This window comes from Labeo rohita, chromosome 21, assembly GCF_022985175.1.
Source record: "Labeo rohita strain BAU-BD-2019 chromosome 21, IGBB_LRoh.1.0, whole genome shotgun sequence".
NCBI lineage: Eukaryota > Metazoa > Chordata > Actinopteri > Cypriniformes > Cyprinidae > Labeo > Labeo rohita.
The window spans coordinates 30,356,505-30,381,164 of record NC_066889.1 but is presented as its reverse complement, the minus strand read 5'-3'; the positions used below and the strand labels follow the sequence as shown (position 1 = coordinate 30,381,164).

The 24,660-nt window shown below is 33.6% G+C and overlaps 1 protein-coding gene across 2 annotated transcripts in view; it reads right to left on the bottom strand.

Moving 5' to 3' along the window:
• Positions 1-1,860: 1,860 nt before the first annotated feature.
• ric1 (RIC1 homolog, RAB6A GEF complex partner 1) overlaps positions 1,861-24,660 on the bottom strand; it is a 43,653-nt gene continuing 20,853 nt past the window's right edge. The window contains exons 3-26 of one of the 2 annotated variants that reach the window (XM_051093590.1): positions 21,316-21,395; positions 19,401-19,508; positions 18,345-18,487; positions 18,095-18,231; positions 17,771-17,862; positions 16,508-16,596; positions 14,901-15,045; positions 14,719-14,767; positions 13,479-13,631; positions 13,125-13,322; positions 13,010-13,048; positions 11,586-11,696; positions 11,400-11,489; positions 11,151-11,311; positions 10,195-10,333; positions 9,990-10,106; positions 8,010-8,723; positions 6,549-6,707; positions 6,314-6,450; positions 5,870-6,165; positions 4,450-4,650; positions 4,192-4,369; positions 3,923-4,111; positions 1,861-2,526 (exon numbers count right to left, since the gene is read on the bottom strand). In XM_051093590.1, the coding sequence (XP_050949547.1) occupies positions 2,229-2,526; positions 3,923-4,111; positions 4,192-4,369; positions 4,450-4,650; positions 5,870-6,165; positions 6,314-6,450; positions 6,549-6,707; positions 8,010-8,723; positions 9,990-10,106; positions 10,195-10,333; positions 11,151-11,311; positions 11,400-11,489; positions 11,586-11,696; positions 13,010-13,048; positions 13,125-13,322; positions 13,479-13,631; positions 14,719-14,767; positions 14,901-15,045; positions 16,508-16,596; positions 17,771-17,862; positions 18,095-18,231; positions 18,345-18,487; positions 19,401-19,508; positions 21,316-21,395 (4,023 nt within the window). In that variant the 3' untranslated portion in view covers positions 1,861-2,228. The remainder of the gene's footprint in view (positions 2,527-3,922; positions 4,112-4,191; positions 4,370-4,449; positions 4,651-5,869; positions 6,166-6,313; positions 6,451-6,548; positions 6,708-8,009; positions 8,724-9,989; positions 10,107-10,194; positions 10,334-11,150; positions 11,312-11,399; positions 11,490-11,585; positions 11,697-13,009; positions 13,049-13,124; positions 13,323-13,478; positions 13,632-14,718; positions 14,768-14,900; positions 15,046-16,507; positions 16,597-17,770; positions 17,863-18,094; positions 18,232-18,344; positions 18,488-19,400; positions 19,509-21,315; positions 21,396-24,660) is intronic. The other variant, XM_051093591.1, reaches the window with a different exon arrangement.

Genomic DNA, 24,660 nt, shown 5'->3' with positions numbered 1-24,660 from the left:
ATCCGTTCACATGAGAAAAACACAACCTCACATCCGTCTTTGTCCTGCCGCTCAAATAAATACACTCAAAACTGCAAAAATGCGATTTAGAAAACAAACAAAATAGTCAGCCGAGATCTAGTGACGAAAAATGCTTGCGATTAATATCATGGCTGGAAAAAAACATTGACAAATAAATAATGCACGTGTTTGTCTTGTCATTGTCATCAATGGAAAGTCATCAGCTCATCAAACTAGTGTTGAACGGGACAGAAAGGATGCTTAAAAACAAATAAAACCTGTCAGTTTCAAACATCAAGATCAAACATGATTTGGGAGACGATCTCAATGAAATCTGCTTCCGATAAAACAGGCGTCAGGCTGATAATTCATCGTTAACATTAAAACATGAAGCCATAAAAACATGCTGATCAATGATCATCTGATTCCCACAGAATCAAAGTGTGCTTTCTCATATCATGATTGGGGGCGAAACTGATCGTGAGCTGATGTCGTGATGGAGAGTGAACGATCGGGCCGTGACTGAATCTCAATTATGCTGCAAAAAATAAAATGAATAAAAATCATTTTCTTACTATTTTTGTTTTTCCCAGTACAAATATCTAAACATTCTTGATGATACGCTTCTGACAAGTGCTCATTTTGATGAAAAATTAAGTCTTATTTTGAAAAAAAAAAAAATTAATTAGGTTTATACTACAAAAAAAAAAAAAAAAAAAAAAATTACTTGTTAATTTATATTGAAAACAGAGAGAGAAAAAAAAAAACATTAAAATTAAAAAGAATATATATAGTGATGGTCAACTTTTTGATATTCATTATAAAATAATGTTATGTTAATGCCTTGATAAAATTATCAAAATGAAGTGAGTTGATGCTTAAAACAGGGAAAAAAAGTATATATATGAAAAAAAAAACTGAAAAAATATATATTTGGTGTTTAAAAATTGCACAGATTATTGACAGAAAAATTCAGATCAAGTTTTATCACACTGATTATCAAAATCAATGATTATCAAATAAAAAATAAAGTGAGTTTTTTCCTCAAAACAAGAAATGATATGTGCCTTTAGGGTCCAAAAAAGATCTAATTTTCCATTTGAATTAAGTTGATTTTTCTGACCCCACTGGCAGGTATCTGTTCTTGTTTTAAGCATAAAATCACTGAATTTTTCATTTAATACTCATTTATATTTATACTTATTTTTTAACAAAATTAAGTAGCTTAAAAAAAAAAAAAAAAAAAAAAGGGAGAGAGAGAGAAAGAAAAAGAAAAATATTTTTACTTCTTAATTTATATATATTATAGCCATCTTGGCTATAAAATAACTATGTTTTCATGACAAATAAATGTTTTTATGCTATGACTTAAGAGAAAATTATCAAAATTTATTGAGTTCATGCTTAAAACAGGAAAAAATTATATTTATATTTTTATATATAAATGTGACTGAAAAAATGTTCTGGAAAAAAAATATATTTTGCGTTTAAAAATTCCACATGTAAGATTATTGACAATCAATATGATAAACTTTGATCTCATTTTTTAATCAAAAATGTACTATCAAAAGAAAATGTATCCAAAAAAAAAAGTAAGGTTTTGCTCAAAACAAGAAAAACAAATGTGCCCTTAGAGTCCAAAAAAAAGATCAAATTTTCCTTTTGAAGTTTTTCTGACCCCAATGGCAGATATTTTTTCTTGTTTTATATATATATATATATATATACATATCTATATATATATCATATATATACATATCTATACATATCTATCTATATATATATATATATATATATATATATATATATATATATATATATATATATATATATATATATATATCTATGTATATATATATATATCTATGTATATAGAGATATATAGAGATATATTGATTGTTTTCATCAGAAAACAAAACTTAAAATTCAATCATTTCATTTCTCCAGTAAATGTATTTAGATTTTTTGAATGTTTAGATGTTTGCACTGGAAAAAACAAAACAAAACATTATATGACAAAATACTTATTAAGAAAGTGATTTTTTGCAGTGTGGAGGTTGAAAGAAAACCATGATGGTTTTGACCACAGGATGCTGAAAACACAGCAAAACACACGACACTGCAGTCTGGATGAGCTGGAGTAACACACACACACACACACACACACGGGCTCGCGTCTGAACAGTCACACACTCGTACAGGCGTCCGTGTCTGATGTGAGCGCGGTGTCATGAGAGGGTGCAGTCGTACGATCCTTCCTCCAACGGCTCCTCCTCCTCCTCCTCCTGTGGGGTGTCTTCCAGGGGCCGCGCGTTGGCTCCGACGGGGCCGTCCAGAGGCAGCGGGTGAGCGGAGGTCATTGCCCCGCGGGCGTCCTCGGCTCTGGGCAGCAGCAGCAGTGGCGGTTCGCTCAGTTTGGACGCTCCGGTGGGCTGGAAGGCTTCGGGCTGAACCTGCTCCACAGGAACCTCCATCAGCTTCAGCAGCTGAGGACGAATCAGGTTCAGGAACGGCTTGTAGCCCAAACTGACACAACAAACACACAATGAGAGAATAAATGAACTTCCAAAAAATCCATTTCATATGCAAACATAGGTGAATCAATTATAACAAAGGTCATTTATGACTTTTTTTTTTTTTTTTTTTTTTTTTTTTTGTTTAGCTGTCAGAAGTCTTGCCTGACAATATATATATATGAACCTAAGAGTTAAAAAAATTAAATGCTAATAATATCTGACCCCACACTTTGGAATATATAGATATAAAAATACATTTTAAAAACACAATATAATAAATAAACAAATTAAAAAAAAATTATATCTGTGATATACTGCGATGGCGTTTTACTGCCACATTAAAAAAAAAAAATTCTAAGATTACAAGATAAAGTTAAAATTACGAGAATACTGTCAAAAATATTTAAACATTTTAAATTTAATTAAAAAAATATATGTAATAAAATATTTAGAAATATTTCGACTGTATTCTCATAATATTTACATTTTTTTCTTAAATTTATTTTCGTAATATTTCAACTTTATTCTTGAAATATTTCAATTTTATTCTCAACTTTATTTTCAGAATATTTCACTTTTATTTTCGACTTTACTTTTTATTTTTACCTTACTCAATTTTATTTTCGTAATATTTCAACTTTATTCTCGATTTTTTGTAATATTTCAATTTTATTCAACTTTATTTTTGTAGTATTTTGACTTTATTTTGACTATATTTTCAACTTCATTCTTGAAATATTACGAATTTAATCTTGTAATCTTAGATTTATTTATTTATTTATTTATTTGGCACTAAAACACTGTCATACAATATATATGGACCTAGGGTTAAAAACTAAAATGTTAACAATATCTGATCCAACACTTTGGAATATATAGATCGAAAAAAAAAATAACATAATAAAAAAACAAATAAAAAATATATATCTGTGATGATATATATAGTGATATGGTAATAAAAAAAAAACCTAAATAAAATAATAAATAAAATAAAACCAATAAATAAAAAAAAAATATCCAATCATACACTTTTTAATTATATAGAAATATATGTATATATAGCTATACACTACTGTTCAAAATTTATGGTAGGTTCAAAATAAAAGTTTATGTTTACATGCTACATGTGTACTGTGTATATTTATTATGTATACACACATATACATGTATATATTATGGAAAAATATGTTAGATTTATATGTAAAATATTTATATTTATATATAATATAAATATATAATATATATAATATAAATTATATGTGTGTTTACATACAATACATACAAATATTTTTTATTATTTGTTTAGTATGTAAACAAACTTTTATTTTGAATCGATTAATCGCGACTAATCGTTTTGCAGCTCTAATAATTAATATATGAAATTAAAGTCTGAGTGTGATACTGACCAATCAGACGAGGCCCACAGGTCGACAGCTATCAGACCGGCTCGGATGCTCTGGACCGTTTCCGACGGGACTTCTGGACTGTCCAGGAACCCCACGATCTGCTTTATGACGCTGGCGTCTCGTAAGATCAGACCGATGATGACGCACCACTCCAGACAGCCGGCCTCCATGAACACGTGCAGCAGATACCTGACAGTGACCATCAGATTCTCATCATGATTGAACTTTTGGCAAATAATGAGTGGAAGCAGCATTAGATCGTGACTCACCGCAGCTGAACCTGACTCTTGTGCGGCCCTTTATTGGCCAGCTCCATGGAGATGTGCTCCAGCTCTGATTGGCTGAGACTGAGGGTGGAGAAATTCTCATCGACCATCGTCCAATCACCATCCACCATGGAGCTGGTCTCAGTCAGGTCCGTGGCTGAACCGATGCTGCACTCCTCTCCTGAAACAGAGAAAAATAACTTGAGACGGACAGAAGGAGACAGCAACATACAGAGACACAGATTGGTCTCACTCGCTCACCTTTGTTGATGAGAGGAGAGAGAAACGCCTCCTGCGTCTGCGGTCCTCCGTGAGAAGAGGCGGAGTCCAGTTCCTTCGACACCGCCCCCAAACTGTCCAGCCAGCTGTGATTGGTTGTGGTGACCTGAGGGGGCGTGGTGTCCATGTCACTGTTCAGCAAACTGTCCGCGGATTGAGACTTCAGCAGACGAGAACTCAACACTGTGATGTGAGAAAGAAAGAAAACGTGTGATTGGTCATTTGTAACAGCTCATTTACATATAGTCTCAAGTCTTAAAGGTGCAGCAGAGTTGCAATGCAAACAAAGCCTGTAAAATATGCAGGTCAAAGTAAACTATATATTGACCTTACTTTAAAAATAAAGATTAAAATACAATTTTAAAATAAACCTAATAAAACTACATTTAGAAAAAAAAAAAAAAAATCAATTACTAAAATAAAAATATATAATTTATAATTAAAAAAAAAATCTTTATTTTGTAATTTATATATAGAATTTAGAGAGAAATTAAAATAGAAAGAATAACTTATATATCAATATATACGCACAAATAATAAAAATAATCGTGTTTTATATATTAAAATAATATTTTAAAAATAATTTAAAATGTTTATTTAAATATAAATAAAATACTGTAACATAATTATTTTATTTTCATTTAATCAAAAGTAATATTTAAATGTATGTAAAAATATAAAATCTTGTATTTTATATATAAAATAAATAAATAATAAAAAACGTATTTTATAATTATATCCAAAATTTAGATTAAAAAAAAAAAAAAAATCTAAATAACGTGTGTAATATAACCAATGGCCTTGAGAAGGCGGATCATGTGACAATACAGATCCCATTTGAGCAATTAAAATAGAACAAGTTTTTATAGCAACAAAATATAAAATAATAAAAATAATCATATATATATATATATATATATATATATATATATATATATATATATATATATATATATAGATATATAGATATATATATATATATATATATATATATATATATATATATATATATATATAGATATATATATATATATATATAGATATACACACACACACATATAAATAAATGTATTTATATTTAAATATAAATAAAATACCCTGAAGTATTTTTTTATTTTATTTGAACACTTAGAAAATGTAGAAAATAAAATTAATAAAAATAACTTATTTTCATTCATTCAAAAATTATATTTAAATATATGTCAAAATATAAAATCTTGTATTTTATATATAAAACAAATAAATAACAAAAAAAGAAAAAAGAAAAAAAACATTTTCAACTTTCTGTTTAGATTTATCCAAAATTTTGAGAGACTAAAAAAAAAAAATTATAATTACATATGTGTGTGGAAATATATATTCTGTAATTTTTTTTTTTTAGGTGGAAAAGACATTCACACACCTGGGCGGCAGCGTCCGTTCTTCAACGGTGAACTAATGGAGCATGCCGGGATTACAGGAAATGGCCACAGGAAGTCCTTGTGCAGGCATTTGAGGGCAGTAACGAAGTCGTCAACCCGTGCGACCCGCGTGCGCTCCCGACACAGCCAGCCAATCAGCTCGAAGCCCAGCTGGGCGGAAAAACAGCCCAGATCCCGCAGTCTGACCTGCTCCAGCAGGTGCCGCGCGTGACGCCACAGCATCATATCAATGTAGAGATTCTCCGCAGAGTCACTGTCCTTACACCAGCGCTCTCCACTGATGACACAACAACACATACACACATCACAATTCACTGGAAAATAGTAGAATGTTTACTATTTTTTATTATTGACTAATTTTTCACTGGAAAACAAAAGAAGAGTGTTTCTGTCTGGTAAAGCTGAGATCGTGTATGTTGCTTTACCCTTTGGAGGATGGGCCGGACGGCATGCTCAGGGTCTTCTGCAGGTTGAATTTTCCTCCGGCGATGCTGTCGGCCGACTGAGACAGACTGATGCTGCGGTTCCTGAAGAACTCGAAGCCGCCGGTGGAGCTCTGCTCCTGCAACACAACCACACACATCAGACATCAGCACAGGAGCTCTAACATGCAACATCACACGCATCCATCATTCATCATCATCATCATCATCATCTCACCTGTGTGGTGGGTGTGCTGGGCGGAGTCTCGCTCTCCCCTGAACCAATAGCCTTGAGGAATCGGATCATGTGACGACACAGATCCCATTTGCCCTGTTCCAGAGCCGTGTTGAAGAGCAGAGTGGCGTGTTGACGACTGACTGCAGGGACCTCCATATTCTGAGAAGAAAACACAAGTAATAAAAGTTATAGTTATAGAAATAAATAAGATTCAATTAGATTCCCCCTCCTCCCTTTTCTATTGTCTAATTAATCTATTATCATAAAGTTTTATGTTTATTCAGTTCATTCAGAAAAGATCCAATTGGAAATGCAAATTTTATTATAAAATAAATAAAATAAAATAAAATAAAATAAAATAAAATAAAATAAAATAAAATAAAATAAAATAAAATACTATAAAATAATATTAAAAAAAAAAAAAAAAAAAAAAAAACTGAGATGATCAACACAACCCTGAGAGCAAAATATATAAACATCGTCCACACTTTAAACTACCAGTTATGATTAGAAGACGTCTTGAAATTGATTTTAACTGGTTAAACAAGCTGCATTAAAGAATCTTTATTTCCTGAATCGATTCAAGTGAATGAACTGTCCAAACAAACTGATCTACTACTTTTGCTAGCTAATATTCACTATTAAAATCAGATATCAATGGTTAAAAAAAAGTAGCAAAATAGGCTTTTTTTTTTTGTTTTAAACAATATTTGTTATAATTTGTAAGAACTTTTTTTAAATGATCAATAAAACTTTATAGGATTTTACTTTAAAAACAAGTAACATTATTACCATTTTTTTTTTTAAACCACAGAAATCATTTAGGTTAGCATGTTAAACTAATGGATAATATAGAAAAAAAGAAGAAAAAAAAAATCACTTTTTCAGGGTTAAAAAACTGAAAATGGAAAAGACAAAAACATAAATGGTGAGCAGCTACAGTAAAGGGTGATTTAGCATTTAGCATAAGTGAAAACCAATATTTTTAAGTACACACTTCTGTTCAAAAGTTTGAGACCAGTAAGATTTCTTTATTTTATTTTTATTAATTTTTACACTTTTTGTAGCCTCTTTGCTCATTAAGGCTGCATTTATTTATTCAAACAACACTGTGAAATATTATTGCAATTTAAAACAACTGTTTAGAACTCTCTGATAAATAAGTGCAAAAGAACAGCATTTAATTCAGCATATTAGAATGATTTCTGAAGGACCACGTGACACTGAAGACTGGCATAATGATGCTGAAAATTCAGCTGCGCATCACAGAAATAAACTGCACTTTAACAGCTATTCACATAGAAAACAGCTGTTTTAAACTGGAATAATACTTCACAATTTCGCAGTTTTTACCGTATTTTTGGATCAAATAAATGCAGCCTTAATGAACAGAAGAAAATCTTACTGATCCCAAACTTCTGAACAGCAGTGCATTATCAAGTATGTTGTTTTTCATCTCACCTGCAGGATGATCAGGTAAGACGCGGCCGTGTCCAAATCCTGCGCCATCAAGCACTCCTCGAACAGGTCTTTGGGGTTCCCCACAGCGGCGAACAGGTAGTTCCACAGGGCGTATTCGGTCTTGCGCGCGCAGTGGACGATGGTCTGCAGGAAAAGCGGGAATTCGGTCACGAACTTGGCGACGGTGGGCAGCAGCGGGTCGGGGATGGGCTCTCGGGACGTGGCCTCCTCCTCCAGCACCACGTGCACCATGAGCTCCAGGACGTGAGGAAAGTACGGCAGCGTCGCGCAGGACTGCGCCAGCATCAGCGCCTGCTCGCCCAGGTTCCGCACCAGCAGCTGCCGCAGGATGTGGTGGAGGTAGATCTGGGACGTCCGCTCCACCGTACAGAAGGGGAAAAGCGCCTCCAGCGAGGACGAGCCGGGCCCGTCGAACAGCACGGTCTCGTTGGAGGCGCCCAGGATGAGCGCGTCCTCGAAGAGCACGGTGAGCGGGTAGATGTTGATGTGGAAAGGCAGCATGATCCGGCGCGACAGGAACGAGTGCGGCTTGCGGTGATCTCGCGGAAACAGAGGAAGCCACACTTTCATCCCCGCCTCGCCGCACGACAGCCACAGCGCCTCCATCAGGTGGCGTTTCTTGCGGTTGTTGCGGCAGGTGGTCCAGACGTTCTCCACGCACTGAGCCAGAACCACCGGCGGACAGAACGGGAGCTGCCGGAGGAAGACAGGTGTGAAATTCAGATTGTAACAGTAATACGGAGTTGCTATGTGGTTGCTTGGGTGCTCTGGAGAGTTACTAGTTAATTATGAGCCACAAACCAAACCAACCAGCTTTGAGGTGAATCACAACATTAGAAACTTTGATTTGAAGGAAAAAGCCATTTAAGGGGACAGTTCACCCCAAAATGAAAATAGTCATCATTTGCTCTCCCTCATGTTGTTCTGAACCCGTATAAGTTTCTTTCTTCTGATGAACACTAAAGATGAGATTTAAAAAAAATATTGGTATCCAAATAGTTGCCGGCCATCGACTTTCATAGTATGGAAAAAAAAAAAAAAAAAAAAAACATGGAAGTTAATGGCTACCGTCAACAGTTTCACTTTTTGAAGACATATCCCTCTTAGTCTTAGTTATAGCTTTCATTTTAATTTTTTTAAGCTGCCATTAATGTTTTTCCAAAATGTTAACTGCTTTTTTTTTTTTTTTTTTTTTAAGTTAAATGCTGACATTGACTTTCATAGTACGAAAAAAAAAAAAAAAAAACTACGGAGGTTACCGTCAAGTTTCTTTTTTTTTTTTTTTAACTATCCCTTTTAAAGAAAGAAATACAATCCCATTAAATATTGCGAATGATTTAATCTAGTTTAAAAAGATGGATGAATATAAAACCAAATAAAATATAAATAAATACAAAAATAAAAAGTTAAATAAATAAATAAATAAATACATAAACTATTGATTTAAAGATGCTGATTATTAAGTGTTCTGAAACAAGATATTTTACATTTATTGCAAAATATACTGATTTAAATTAATAAAATAAAAATAATAAATTCTATAAATTTATAGAAAAAAAAAGTATATATAAATATATTATCTAAATTATATTCAAATTATATTTTTTTAAAAAAAAAAAAATACATACATTTATCCCCTGCTTAAACTTGCTTAAAGTGTTGACAATCTTTGAAAAAACATTTATATAAATTGTAAAAGAAAAAACAAAAACAAAAAAAATATTTATATAAAAAATAAAAAATATTTAAACAGTTTGTGAGCACAAGGAATGGGCGGAGCTCTTCTGGTGTGATTCTCTGATTGGTGGAGATGTCTCTGCAGTAATTCTGCTGTTAAATGTGATTATTTTTATGTTCAAAATCAGTTCCTCTATGGAGAAAATGAACAGGATTTTTACTTCCGTAACCTGACTGTTGTGCTCAAAGGCATTAGGGTGAGGGGCGGGGCATCAAACTCACCAGCTTCGTCTGATTGGCCGGCGTGTCCTTCTCTCGTACCTGTGGGCCGGATCGGTCTCTCTGCAGCATGATCAGCTGACCGGCCAAATTCAACAGGATACTCTCAGCCGAACAGGCCTGATCCACACACAAAGGTGCCTCATGAGTATACATACCTATATGCATATGTGTGTGTGTGTGTGTGTGTGAGAGAGTGTGAGAGTACCTGCTGCGGGGCTTTGAGCGTGATGCCAGTTTCTGTCCGTACTGATGTGAGGGTCACAGACACCACCAGACTGGGATGAGGAATATACCGGGACATGGAGACCTCCTGCAGGAGCTCCACACTGGCCGACGGATTTGGACTGATGATAAGAGAACAATGAAATGTTCATGACAAAAGCAAGAAACATCCACACATCTTCCAAACCGCTCGATAAGAGGAACATAAAACAGCCTGGGTCATATCTATGAAGCAAAGTACTTCAAACTATAGAATTAAATCAAATTACTCAGTCAGACACACCCCACCATTTCCGCTGACTTTTTCAGGGTTTAAAAAAAAGCGATTGATACATTAGCTCATTCAGAAAAGAAAGCAGACATTAGGAAATGCTAATTTGTATTACTAAATAATAAAAAAAAAAATATAAATGAAACAAAAATAATAATAATAATAATAATAATAAATAAATAATAAATAAATTACAAAAAATAACATTTGGAACTTTGGAAATGTTTATTATTAAAAATTATAAAAACAAAACAAAAAATAAAAATACATATACATGAAGACAAATTTAAAAATGCTGAATTGTGTGTAAATCATGTTGCATTTTGTAAAAACAATCTGAAAAGTATATAATCTGTAAATATCTGCAAGTATAGAAATTGATTAATTAATTTAAAATTTATTTTTTACTTTACTCATTTAAATGTAGCAGCTTTTTGTGAAAATAAATGACATAGTTTGGCATAGTACGTCATGACATAGTTATAAATAATTGTTGTGTTTTTATGGATTATTATATAATACACTAGTATAGTATATTTAATTACTGATCATCTATTTAATAATTATTACTCCATATATATATATATATATATATATATATATATATATATGTGTGTGTGTGTGTGTGTGTGTGTGTGTGTGTGTGTGTGTGTGTGCGTGCGTGTCACCTGTCATGTCGTCTCTCGATGCTGTACAGGCAGATGGAGCAGTCGGCCCGGAACAGAATCACCACGTTACGAAACACGTTCAGCAGCAGCGTGTCGGCGTGAAGTTTAGTGACGCTGGCAAACGCGTTATCCAGGTTAGCCGTACGTACGTATAACCTCAGCTACAAACCAGGAAAACATGTCAATTAATCAATGCACGGTTCAATCAACACTGATAAATCAGAGGAATACTTCTTTAAGTTTTCTTGCCTCTTCCTGCTGCTCGATAAAATTGTAACAGGCAATAACAACAAAGTCATTCCACCACGCGAGACCTCCCGTCACCGTCATATTCTGCTCCTGAAAACACAAACAATGTTAAAATGTTTTCATCACAAACTCTTTAACAAGTGAGTTTCTTTTCAAATGAAAAGACAGTGATGTAGACATGTTTACCTGTGTGACGTTACCAAACAGTTTCCACTTCCTGGTATATAAGGAGTAATGTGCAAATCCACGGCGACCAGCGACGGCCACACACTGACCTGACCAGTCTATAGCTGCGAACTTAAAACACAAAGATACGTACGCTTAACAACAAAAATTTACAAAATTTCAAATACATCTTGGATGGCAGTGAATGGGTGCCATCAGAATGAAAGTCCAAACAGCTAATCCACACCACTCCAGTCCAGTTGAGAACATCTTGAGAAGACAAAAGCTGAAACAAATCCATCAAGATGTTTTTAACTTCAAAACGTTGCTTCCAGGTAAAATATAATAAGTTCATAATCCATAATAACGCTTCCTCCAGTTAAAAAAAAAAAAAGTCCATATCCTGTTGTCTCTCACATCAAAATCCAGCCACGTATTTGTTTTGAGCCGTTTTGGCTTGTAAATGGTGATTGATCTGTGCAGATTTCTCTCTTGATTCAGACAAGATCACTTTTTTCACCGGAGAAAGCGTCATTATGGATTATGGACTCGGATTTTAGTTAAAAAAACATCTTTAAGATGTGTTGATGGACTGGAGTGGTGTGGATTATTGTGATGTTTATATATCAGCTGTTTGGACTCATTCTGACGGCACCCATTCACTGCAGACGATCCATTAGTGAGCAAGTGATGAAATGACAAATCAAATCAAAGTATTTTGGCTTAACTTTGTCTGTTACTTGATAGAATTTTGACAAAATCCTCAAAACAATGACTTAGTTGACCAAAAAATGAACATTAACTGAAAATGTGCTTCTCCTTAAACCATCCAAGATTAGGATGAGTTTGTTTCTTCATCAGATTTGGAGAACCGTGTCATTCCATCACTGTCTCACCAATGGACCCTCTGCAGTGAATGGGTGCCGTCAGAATGAGAGTCCAAACAGCTGATAAAAACATCACAATAATCCACAAGTAATCCACACCACTCCAGTCCATCAGTTAACATCTTGAGAAGACAAAAGATGAAACAAATCCATCATTAAGACATTTTTAACTAAATTACAAGTCCATAATCCATAATAACGCTTTCTCCAGTGAACGGTGCTTGATCTGTGCAGATTTCTCTCCTGATTCAGACCAGACCACTTTTTCACTGGAGAAAGCGTTATGAATTATGGAATCATATTTTAGTTAAAAACGTCTTGATGGATTTGTTTCAGCTTTTGACTTCTCAAGATGTTAACTGATGGACTGGAGTGGTGTGGACTCTCATTCTGACGGCACCCATTCACTGCAGAGGATCCATTGGTGAGATAGTGATGGAATGACACATTTCTACAAATATGATGAAGAAACAAACTTTCTAATCTTGGATGAACATCTTCAGCACATTTTAATTTTTGTCTGAACTGTTCCTTTAAGAGTTAAAAGATGGTTCTTACCCTGATGGGCCAGTTTGTCTCTAGATATGTGCTGTGAATCTGCAGAGAGAGGAAAAACACATTTCAGACTCCAAGACGCACTTTTATCTTATGCAGTGAGTGTGTGATCACGTACCTGAACCACCTGCCAGTGCTTGTGGCCCAGTAAAGTGCTGAGACCCTGAGAGAGAGGGGTGGACGCTGACGGCCGGCGCACTGGACTGCCGTTGTCCCGCGTCGGGCTCTTATCCGAAACGCTGTGAGCCTGAGTCGGGTCTCCACAGGTCAGATACAACCGATCCTCTCCTTGGAGCAACACCTGCTCCTGATTACTCTGATCACAAATGCACATAAAACCCATCGCACTTACACAAATATCTGACACACATCTGATCATGTTGCATGTGTAAACAGCACAAACACATTGCATTTTTTGCAATCAAAATTTCAAAATGTAATGCATGTGACCAATCACGCGTGTTTCTCTCACCGTGCATGGGTTGACGGTCAGTGCGCTCTTAATGAACTGAAACTGCAGAATGCCGGCCTGCTGGAGTTTCTCGTCTCCTTCCACTCCGTCGGGAACAGGAGTTGCGTCCGTGCTGCCGATTACCCACAGATGATATCCCTCCACACCCCAACTCTAAAACACATTCACACACATGCATTTACAATAATACATAACATGTGATATATATATGTGATATTTATGTGACCCTGGACCACAAAACCATTCATAAGGGTCAATTTTTTAAACTTGAGCTTTATACATCATCTGAATAAATAAGCTTTCCATTAATGTATGATTGTTAGGATAAGACAATATTTGGCTGAGATACAACTATTTGAAATCCTGGAATCTAAAGGTACAAAAAAAATAAATTAATAAAAAAATATTGAGAATATCACCTTTAAAGTTGTCCAAATGAAGCTTTTAGCAATGCATATTACTAATCAAAAAAGTTGATATATTTACAGTAGGAAACGTACAAAATATCTTCATGAAACATGATCTTTACTTAATATCCTAATGATTTTTGGCATAAATGAAATCAATAATTTTGACCGATACAATGTATTTTTGGCTATTGCTACAAATATTCCCATGCTACGTATGACTGGTTTTGTGGTCCATGGTCACATATTTTATACTATATTATAGATTTTCTTGTGTTTGTGTGTATATATATGTACACACATATATAAAATACATATGTAGGGGAAAAACAACACAAACGATCCAGATTCCTAAAAGCACCTACCAGCTTTAAAAACACATGCACAACGGCTGCTATAAAAATTAATTTTACATATTATTTGTATAGATAATAATTTGATAATATTAATAAAAATATAAAAACAAAATCTGAAATAATAAATATGAAAATACTTACTGAATATGAAAAAAATATATATATTAAAATGTGAAAAATAAGTAAAAAAAAATAAGTAATAAATAATTAGTTGACCACTATCATGTTATTTTCATTAACTAAAACAAAAAAAAAAAAAAGTTGTTTTTTTTTTTTTTTTTTTCAAATAGTTCCTTAGGCAACATCTCTCATTTTTGTTTAGTAAAACTAAAATAACTATAACTTCCTAAGCTAAAATGTAATAAAAGCTAAATTTCACTTAAAATGAAAAAAAAAAAAAAAAAAAAATATTGCAGACATGCAGAATCAAAAAGTGCTCATTATGAATCTGATAAAAGACCATGTTTGCACACTCACCATAGAGCTGATCTTCAGAGGCTCTTTCTTAGTGCCGTCTGAGCGATAGCTGCATCAGGAAAACACCAAGAAAAACAAGCGTAAACATCAACATTCAAAACTCACTACTGGAGTGAACTCTCTGGTTAATGGGTATTGCTGACAAAGTAAATCAGTGGTGTGAGCGTGTTTGTGCGACTCACGCAAAGTCCTCCCCGAGTGTGCAGATGAGATGAGCTCCAAACACACTCCACAGAGACAGACCGCCACAGTCCCACGTCACCATGGCAACACTGCAGTCCGGAGACCAGCGGATCATCTTCACAGGGCCCGTTTTATTCCAGATATCTGGAACGGGAGCGCAGAGAGAACAACAAAGATGCTAAAATGAGCTGATAAAGTACTTTTGGGAATTCTGATTGTTAGGGTTAGGTTAGGTTTTCCCCCTATATATATGCATTATATATATATGCACATATATACACACAAACATAAGAAAATCTATAATATAGTATTAAGTATATTATAATAAATAAAAAATAAATTAAAAATATTTTATGAAAATAAAACTGGAAACAAAACTGACAACAAAATTATAAATGAAACAAATTATTAATTTTTGCATAAAAATAAATGAAAACAAAAATTAAAAATATAAAAACTAATATACTAAAAGCGAAAAGCACATGGCAAAAATTACTGAACATTTTAAATATAAAAATAAAAGCTATTTAAATAAATTTAAAATAACAAATATCACAATAGTATATTACTAATACCAAAATAACACTGCTCTGAACATTAACTGAAAAGTGTCAAAAAGTTATTGCAAATTATTGTTTCTTTAATTTTTAACATTTTATCATTTAATACCACGGCCAGCTACCATGGATATTGGTAAGGTAAGTAAAATATAAATATGACCAAAACACACACACACTTTCAAAAGGTTTTTAAAATTAAATGTCAATAATAATAATAATAATAATAATAATAATAATAATAATAGTAATAACAACTTTATCTACAATTTATCTACAACTAAATCTAAAATAAATAAAACTAATACAGTTTACAAAAAGTGACATGCACAAAAACTATTACAATTTTTTAAATATAAAAATAAAACCTATTTAAGTACATTAATTTTTTTTGCAAGTTATCATTTCTTTAATTTTTTTCAATTTTATCATTTAATGCCAGCTACCATGGATATTGTCAAGACAAGTAAACTATAAAAAGGACAAAACAAACAAAAAACACTTTGAAAAAGTTTTTTAAATTAATTTTGAAAAGTTGTATAAAATCTACAAATAAATCTGGCCATACTTCATAAAAATCAACAGAATTAAAAAAAAAAAAAAAAAAAAAAAAAAAAGTTTTAAATGAGTTCAAATCATCTGGAATTTAATTACAAGCCAAAAATATGGAAATCAGTTTCAGCTATGTACATCATATCTATACATGATTCAAACAGTCTGACTGATGATACAAGTCAGTGTAACAAAGTTACAAATGAGAGACACTTCTGAGAGGAACTAGCCAGTGATCTGACTGTCATCAGATGTGTGTCAGATGTTGATGTTCCCACAGCAGCCATCAGGGGGCGTCAGAGGATCACAACCCAACACCGGATCAGAGAGAATTGTGGGTCTGAGGTTAAACGTACTAACAGTAAATAAAAGGATCATCCTGTGTGTGCAACAAAGGCTGCGTGGCTTTTGTGGATTGTGGGTTGGACTGACGCCACTTCCTGTGGTTCAACTACTGTTTAACGTTAAACACTGCGAGTGGTAAGTGTGTGCCTCACCTGGGTAGTGTTTTGGGGTTAACTCCAGTTTATGAGAGAGCTGCATTGATCCGGTAGAGCTGTCAATCATGTAGACCAACACTGAACCACTGCAACACACGACCGTTACACAACATTAACTCAACATGCACATTTTTTTTGTAAAGAAAGCAATACTTTTAATCAGTTTTAAAGTGCTCTTGATTAATAAAAGTGTCAGTAAAGACATTTATAATGTTCCAAAAGATTTCTATTTCAAATAAATGCTGTTCTTTTGAACTTTCTATTCATCTGTGAATCATGAAAAATAAAATGCATCACGGATTCCACAAAAATATCATGCAGCACAACCGTTTTGAACATTCATAATAATCCAAAATGTTTCTTGAGAATACAGATGAAATACTACGAGGATACTATGAGAATAAAGTTGAAACACTACAGGAATAAAGTTGAAATACTATGAGAATACAAGAATACAGATGAAATACTATGAGAATAAAGTCAAAATACTACGAGAATACTACAAGAATAAAGTTGAAACACTATGAGAATACTACGACAATAAACCACGAGAACACAGATGAAACACTACGAGAATAAATTTGAAATACTATGAGAATAAAGTCGAAATACTACAAGAAATACTACGAGAATAAAGTTGAAATAGTTCAAAAATAAAGTTGAAATGTTTCAAGAATTTAAATCGTAGAAATTAAAGTTATAATATTTTAAGAGTATAGCCTATATTGCACATGCAAAGGCCCGGATTAAGGGGAACCACGAGAAGTTGCCAGGCCACAGGAATTTATTTTAATATTGAGTGTCTGCATCATCTTACTGAAAGGCTAGACTATACTCTCAAAATATTATTATAAACCTTATCTCATTCATAGTAATCTCATAATTACTATGAATTAATTGTCGAAACATTTCGATGTTATTTTCGCAATATTTCAACGTTATTCTCAGAATCTTAGATTTTTTTAAAGATAGCACTAAAAGGCCATCGTAGAAAACAGCTCATTTAAATTAGAATAGCTTTTTTTTTTTTTTTTTTTATAAACAGTTTTACTGCATTTGATCAAATAAATGCAGCTTTGGTGAGCAGAAAAGAATTCTTTCAAAAACATTACAAAAAAAAAAATGTTAATCACCCAAATTTGATTGCTAGTGTATTTTCATTACTTCTGAAAGTTTTATTCATTTTAATAGACCTTTCACAACTTAAAAATCCTGATATTTCCCGGTTTCCTAAATAAATTGGCAACGCGCGACACACACCTTGCACATCCGAAGGCCATGAGTCTGTATTTGTTGTTTACGGCGACGCATGTGCCATCAGAGACGTCTGCGGCCCAAACCCCTTGCAGCTGCTGCAGAGAAACATGCATGCATGCAATATTACCACATCAAAACAAACACAAAGCGAACTAAACGTATGTTGCATTCTTAGCGCTTCCACAAGAGGCCCAATAGCAGACATGAGCAAAAACTTCTAAGACTGTTTTTCTATTGTCTGATCAACTAGTCTGAAGAGCGTCATGACATGTTCACTAAGTAGCAGCTATTTGAATAATAATCGTTTAGCAATAAATTCTCTCTTACATCTGTGGCGAGTCTGTTTGCGATTGGCGTGATGAATCCGAGTCGGCCGTCATCAAAGACGACAGCAAATCCGTCCAGCGTAGCGCAGTACTCCATATCCCGAATGTGAACACCGTCCAGATCCAAGCACGGCCCTCCTAGAGTAAACACACAGACACGTCATACCAAAGACAAACACAGGGGAACGGACATGTGTTCATCGGTCAGGAGCGTCTGGAGTGTTTGCGAGCGTTTATAAAGCGCGCCTGACCTCTGGAGGACTGCAGGTCGAGGGAAAACGGGATGGTGCACAGGTTCACTGCTCTCCTGCCGTTACTCACACTGTCCCAGTGCAGCATGTGCAGGTAGCCGTCTGCAGTCGCCACTAACAGATCCTCCTGTAGCGTCTGCAGACTAACACACACACACACAAGCACAAATCAGTCCACTAGATGACCAACACACTTCACATTTACAAAGATATATAGTCCACATAAGTGCATTAATGAAAAGTCTAAAAATAAGACAAATTAGGAACAATGAGGTGATGAAAGTGTGACACAAATGAAAACTCTTATATATTTGAGCTGCTTCTTTGTCTTTATTCCAGCTCTGCTTACTCCAGATTAGGATTATTATTAACTAAAAATAAAACTACTAAAAGATTACTTTGTCCATTGAAATAAAACTGAAATAAGATCAAATCTAAATGGCAATAAAATGAAATAAGTTTAGATTTAACATTAAAATTACTAACTGAAAGTCAACAAACTAAAACTGAAGTAATGCTAAAAATAAAACAAATAAAAATACATGTAAATCTAAATATTAATATTTAAAAAAGAAAAAAAAAATCTAAAAATAAAAGCTAAAATAATGTATAAGCTATTTTTTTAAATTACAATTACTTAACTAAAATTTAAATAAATTAAAAAAAAGAAAATAAAGAATTCAAAATATTAAAATTAATATATAAGATATTTCAGAAAAATCACAATTACTTAACTAGAGTTAAAATGGATCCAAAAAGAAAAAAAAAATCCAAATATAAACTAAACTTAAACAATACATCAACAATACTAAACTAACACTGGACACACACATATACATAGAGACGTCATATATTATATTACACAGATGTATAGATGAGTGCATTTCCGCCCCCCCAAACAAAATACAATCAAATTGTGCTCCATTTCTCTGGGACTAATCACTAATAAGTTAATGAGTGTTACTAATCATGTTACACTTTGTCAAATGTTCTTCTTTCACTGAGGCTCAAGATGCTCTTTGGATCATTCAGAGTGTGTTTTGTGTGTTTGTGTACCAGCTGATAGGAGCCTCCAGGTCAACGGGTTTCTTCATCTCTAGGGTCAGAGCAGGAGCGCACTGTTCTTCCTTATAACCTGGAGTCACCTTAACACGAGCACTGCCCCTAAACACACACACACACACACACACACACACACACACACAAGACCAACATAATCCATTTAGTCTGAGAACTCATAATGCTTCATTACACACAACATTACAAACACACATTCCCAGCTCATTTGTATCGATAGATTACAGGAAACCTGGAAACACCACAAGCACATCGACACAGAGATACAGACAGAATGTGTGTCAGACACGTCCTGACATGACAAACGCTGAGATCTGAGGAACAGCAGTTCTCTCTGTGTGTGTGTGTGTGCTGGAATTTCAAAGAGTCTAATTGAGGCCAATGTGTGTCACTGCTGTAGGCTACAGGTGTGTGAGAGAGTGTGTTGGACATGTCTTTGCAGGAAAGTCGACAAATGCATGTTCTGCTAAGAGAAACATCATGTGTACGGCAAACCGTTTTAACATTTAATCTAAAGCCATACTAGTATCCATTTTCATGCTACTAGTACTTATTTTTAAGATAACAGTATCTTTTCCATTAAGTACTAGTACTTACTTATTAGCTACCAGTGCTTATCCTTTAGGTACTAGTGTTTATTTGTAAGGTACTAGTGTCTTTTGTAAAGTTACTAGTACTTATTCATTAGATACTAGCTCTTATTTATTTGATACTAGTACATATTACATTAGACACTAGCATCTTTTGTAATTATTACTAGTAACAGTTCTTATCTTGCTAGTCAGATCTGCGTTTTTACTCATCTTATGTTATGACTAGTCAAATGACCACAGTAGAGTTCAATTAAATATTTTACTTGTAAAATAAAAAATCTTTTTGAATAAGTACTAGTATCTAATAAATGTGTCCTAGTATTTACTGAATAAATACTAGCAGCTAATCAATAAGAACAAGTATGTAACAAATAAATACTAGTATCTATTTAATAGGTACAAGTGCCTAACGAATAAGTACTAGTAGCTAATAAATAAATACTAGTACGTAATAAATAAGAACTAGTATCTATTTAACAGGTAAGAGTATCTAATGGATAAGTACTATTATGTAATGATTAAGTACTGGTATCTAATAATAGGTACTGGTATTTTAACAATACGTAATAGTAGCTAATGAACAACTACTAGTAAATATAAATGATGTACTAGTCAACTGGAATACATACTAGTAAAAACTGAATGGCTGATATCTCAATGACAGATCCCCATTGAAGTCAATGGCAAAAATGTCAAATTTGTTAATAGTAACAACAGAATAGTTACTAGTCACTACTAAAAAATAAGTACTAGTATCTATTAAATAAGTACTAGTCTCTACTTAATAGATACTAGTATTTAAATGAATGAGTACTAGTATTTTTAAAAGGTACTAGTACCTGAAGAATTAGCACTAGTAGCTAATGAATAAGTACTAGTTCTTAATGGAAAACATACTAAAAAATAAGTACTAGTAGCATGAAAATAGATACTAGTACAGCTTATAGATTAAATCTTAAAATGGCTTGCCATATCACATGAGCTAATTTTTCTGGAGAAGGAAAACATTTCCAGAGACTGTCATGTCATCGTACCATTAAACATTACCATGCAAGATTTTGTTTTTGATCTTTGTTTTGGCAGCCACAAAAAAAAAAAAAAAAAACCATAACAAAACAAAAAAAGATGGCCAATGTTCTCCTCCAGAGTACTGTATGCTCTATTCAGATCAGTGTTTCTCAAGAAGAACATCAACAGGAGAAAGAACAATGATACTATGACTGAGCAACAGGAAGAGGAAGTGATGCTTGGGTGTGTGGCATCTGCTGCAGCTAAAAGAGGAAAGGTCAAGGGTCACTCACTTAGGATAGACAGGCTCGTACAGGTACTTCTCATCCGAGCCTCCAATGATGTCGAACAGCAGGACGTAACCGTTCGCAGCCTTGAAAGAGAGAGACAGAGACGGGTCATTGATGAAGGTGATCATGTGTCTGCAGTGTAGAGTAACACACACTGTTTAATTGATGCAGGAGCACGCTTTCTCCTCTCAGACTGATGAACCAGAAGCGCTTCTCAAACAGACCTCAAGATGACTTGACAAATCAAGACAAAATCAAGCTTAAAGTACAACGGCTAAAAATCTATTCTTAAATTCCACCATTATTTTATTTAATAACCAGGATTTTCATGGTCTTGGGAAACAAAAAAAAGTTACAGAAAATTCAAGAAATTTAAAAAAAAAAAAAAAAATTCAATATTTAATATTTTTTAGACCCGGAAAAGCCATTAAAGTCATTATTAAAACCTTAAATAGTAATGCAAATGTTATGATGAATATAAATTCTTCAAATTATGTCAAGCTCTACTTAAAATTTATTTACTTATTTATTTTTAAAACACAAAACAACTCGAGAAGGACATTCATTAGTAATAAAAAGTGTAAAGGATTAAAACATTTAGTTACCAAATCTTCTGGAATTAATTATTTTTTATAAATACTACTTAAATAATTTAGTAGTTATACTAAACTATAGTTTTTTTTTGTTACCTACAAGTTTTTGTAAATAAAAATAGAAAAAAAACTAATAAAATAAACACAAACAAACAAATAAATAACAATGATGAAATAGTGAATAAATTCACAACCCCAAACTGACAGAAAGAAGGGAAATAAAATGCTAAAATGTCATAATAAATAAATTAACAACCCAACTCAACTAACCATTTATAAAATGTAAATAAATCTATTCTTAGATTTCACCATTATTTTATTTAAAAACCAGGGTTTCCATGGTCTTGGAAAACCTGGATATATATATTTTTTTATATTCAAGGAATTTTACCTTTTTTTTTTTTTTGTTGTATTTTAAATTGTCAATCTTTTTTTAGCACTGGAAAAGTCATTAAAATTATTAAAACCTTAAATGGTAATGGAAATGTTATGATGAATACAAATTCTTCAAATTATATATATATGAACACAAAACTAGAGAAGTCATGTAATAAAATTCATTAGTAATAAAAAGCGTAAATTATTAAAACATTTAGTTACCAAATCTATCCCATAAAGTTTTTGTTGATGTCAAAGACTGTGTCCAACCAAACTCTAAAGTCTTTGGCACAAATTCATCTACATGGACGGGTAGTGTGATGCCCTCATCAACAAAACCACACAAGCTACATGAAAACACGAGCCAGGTTAAACGAGGTTGAAGGGTGAAGCACACGCGTGCTGTTCTCATTCTCATCACTCATGCCTCAGTGCTGCAGCAGAAGCGGCTCTCGTTCAGACTGTCGTGTGACAGTAAATGTCATGAATTGTACTCAGAGAAATGCCAAAAATGACAGAACGGTCAAAACACTTCAGACGAACAGAATGGAAAAGCCGTCACCATGACGACCACATGCAAAAATGGAGGGAAAATCTGTGAAACACTCATTATGAACACTGACATCTGAAAGAACGGCAGAAACAAAGATGACGCCTACAGATCCACATGGAAATCAACATTTACAATCCGCCATTCAATACAAGACGCTCCTCTGATGTATATATCATCAAGGATGCTTTAAATGATGGACAGTGACAGTAAAGGCATTTATAATGTTACAAAAGATTTTTAGTGTGATGGTTTCTACAATTATACTGTGCAGCACAACTGTTTTTAACACTGATAATAATCAGAAATGTTTGTTGCGCAGCAAATCAGCATATTAGAATGATTTCTGAAGGATCATGTGACACTGAAGATGCTGAAAACTCAGCTTTGATCACAGAAATAAATTACACTTTAACAAATATTCACATAGAAAATGGCTACTTTACATTACAATAATATTTACAATTTTTACTGCATTTTTGACTAAATAAATACAGCCTTGGAGAACAGAAGAGACTTGTTTTCTTTTTCTCCTTTTCCAGTGTTTTTCTGAATGTGCTCTTGGTTTGAATGTTGATCAGCCGTACACACACGTGGCTCAGACGACTCAAAATACTTCAGACACACGTGGAAAGACCGAGAGCTTCAAAACAACTGGAAAAGGCTAAGAGCGAGAGCTTCTGGCAGGACAGATGATGGAAACACTGGATGGAGACACAGCAGAAAGAGAGAGAGAGAGAGAGAGAGACGCATGAACTTCCTGTAGAGTTCAGTGCTCTGAACGGATTGTTTTCCACAGCTGGAGCAAGACTCAGCCAAAACTCCCAGAATCCCCTCAAATGCAGCGATGAGCTCAGCGCTTTTCTTCAGACGCAGCGCTCTCTCTCCTCAACGCCACTTTAAGAGCAGACAGTCAGCAGCGGAGAAGAGGAAGTGATGCGTTCCTTAAAACAGCATCATGTGAAAGATAAAAGTCAATCTCAGTTTCTGCTTCTGCATTGCGTCGAGACATCTGATGGATTTTAGTGAATCGCTTCGTTCAGATGGTTTGTTTCATTAAAAGGAAGAAAGAAACGATTCACAGATGCAAAAACAAACAAGAATACACTGTAGGATTTGAGCAAATCACTTGATTGGACTGGTTGTTTATAATGAATTATCTTAATATTGGGCTGAATTGTTCAGATCTCAAAAATCATTTCAAATTAGTTCTAAAATAATTTTAAGTTTAAAAATAAAATAAAATAACATTGCTCACAAATGCTTCATAATGTAATGAATCAGTGGACTGAATCACTCTGATAACTCAATGAATCATTTCAAATTAGTCACTGAATCTTATTGATAGCAATCTTTAAAATGTTAACAAAAAATTCATGAATAAAACTGTAGGGCAGTACTGTTTACTGAATTACTAAAGTAATTTTGCCTTGGCAGCAGATACACGTAGTACAATTACTAACTGGAATAAAACAAACTAAAAATTAAACCTACAAGCAAAAACAAAAACCTACAAAAATAAAATAAAATTACTAAACTAAACTAAACTAAAATAAAACAACATCAAAAAAATACATATAAGCTAATTCAAAACATCAATAGAAACTAGAGTAGTATATAGATGATAGTAAAATCATACGCGGTCTGGATGCTCCATGTGTGCAATACATTTGATTTTTAATTATTGCTCGTTCTCTGAACCGTGCCCGCACAACCACTTCCAGGAAACACCGATCCTCCATCACGCATCACTGACAACTGCTTTGATCTTTCTCATTGCTGCTGCCGGCACTGATCGGGTCTGATCAGGTCACACACACACACACA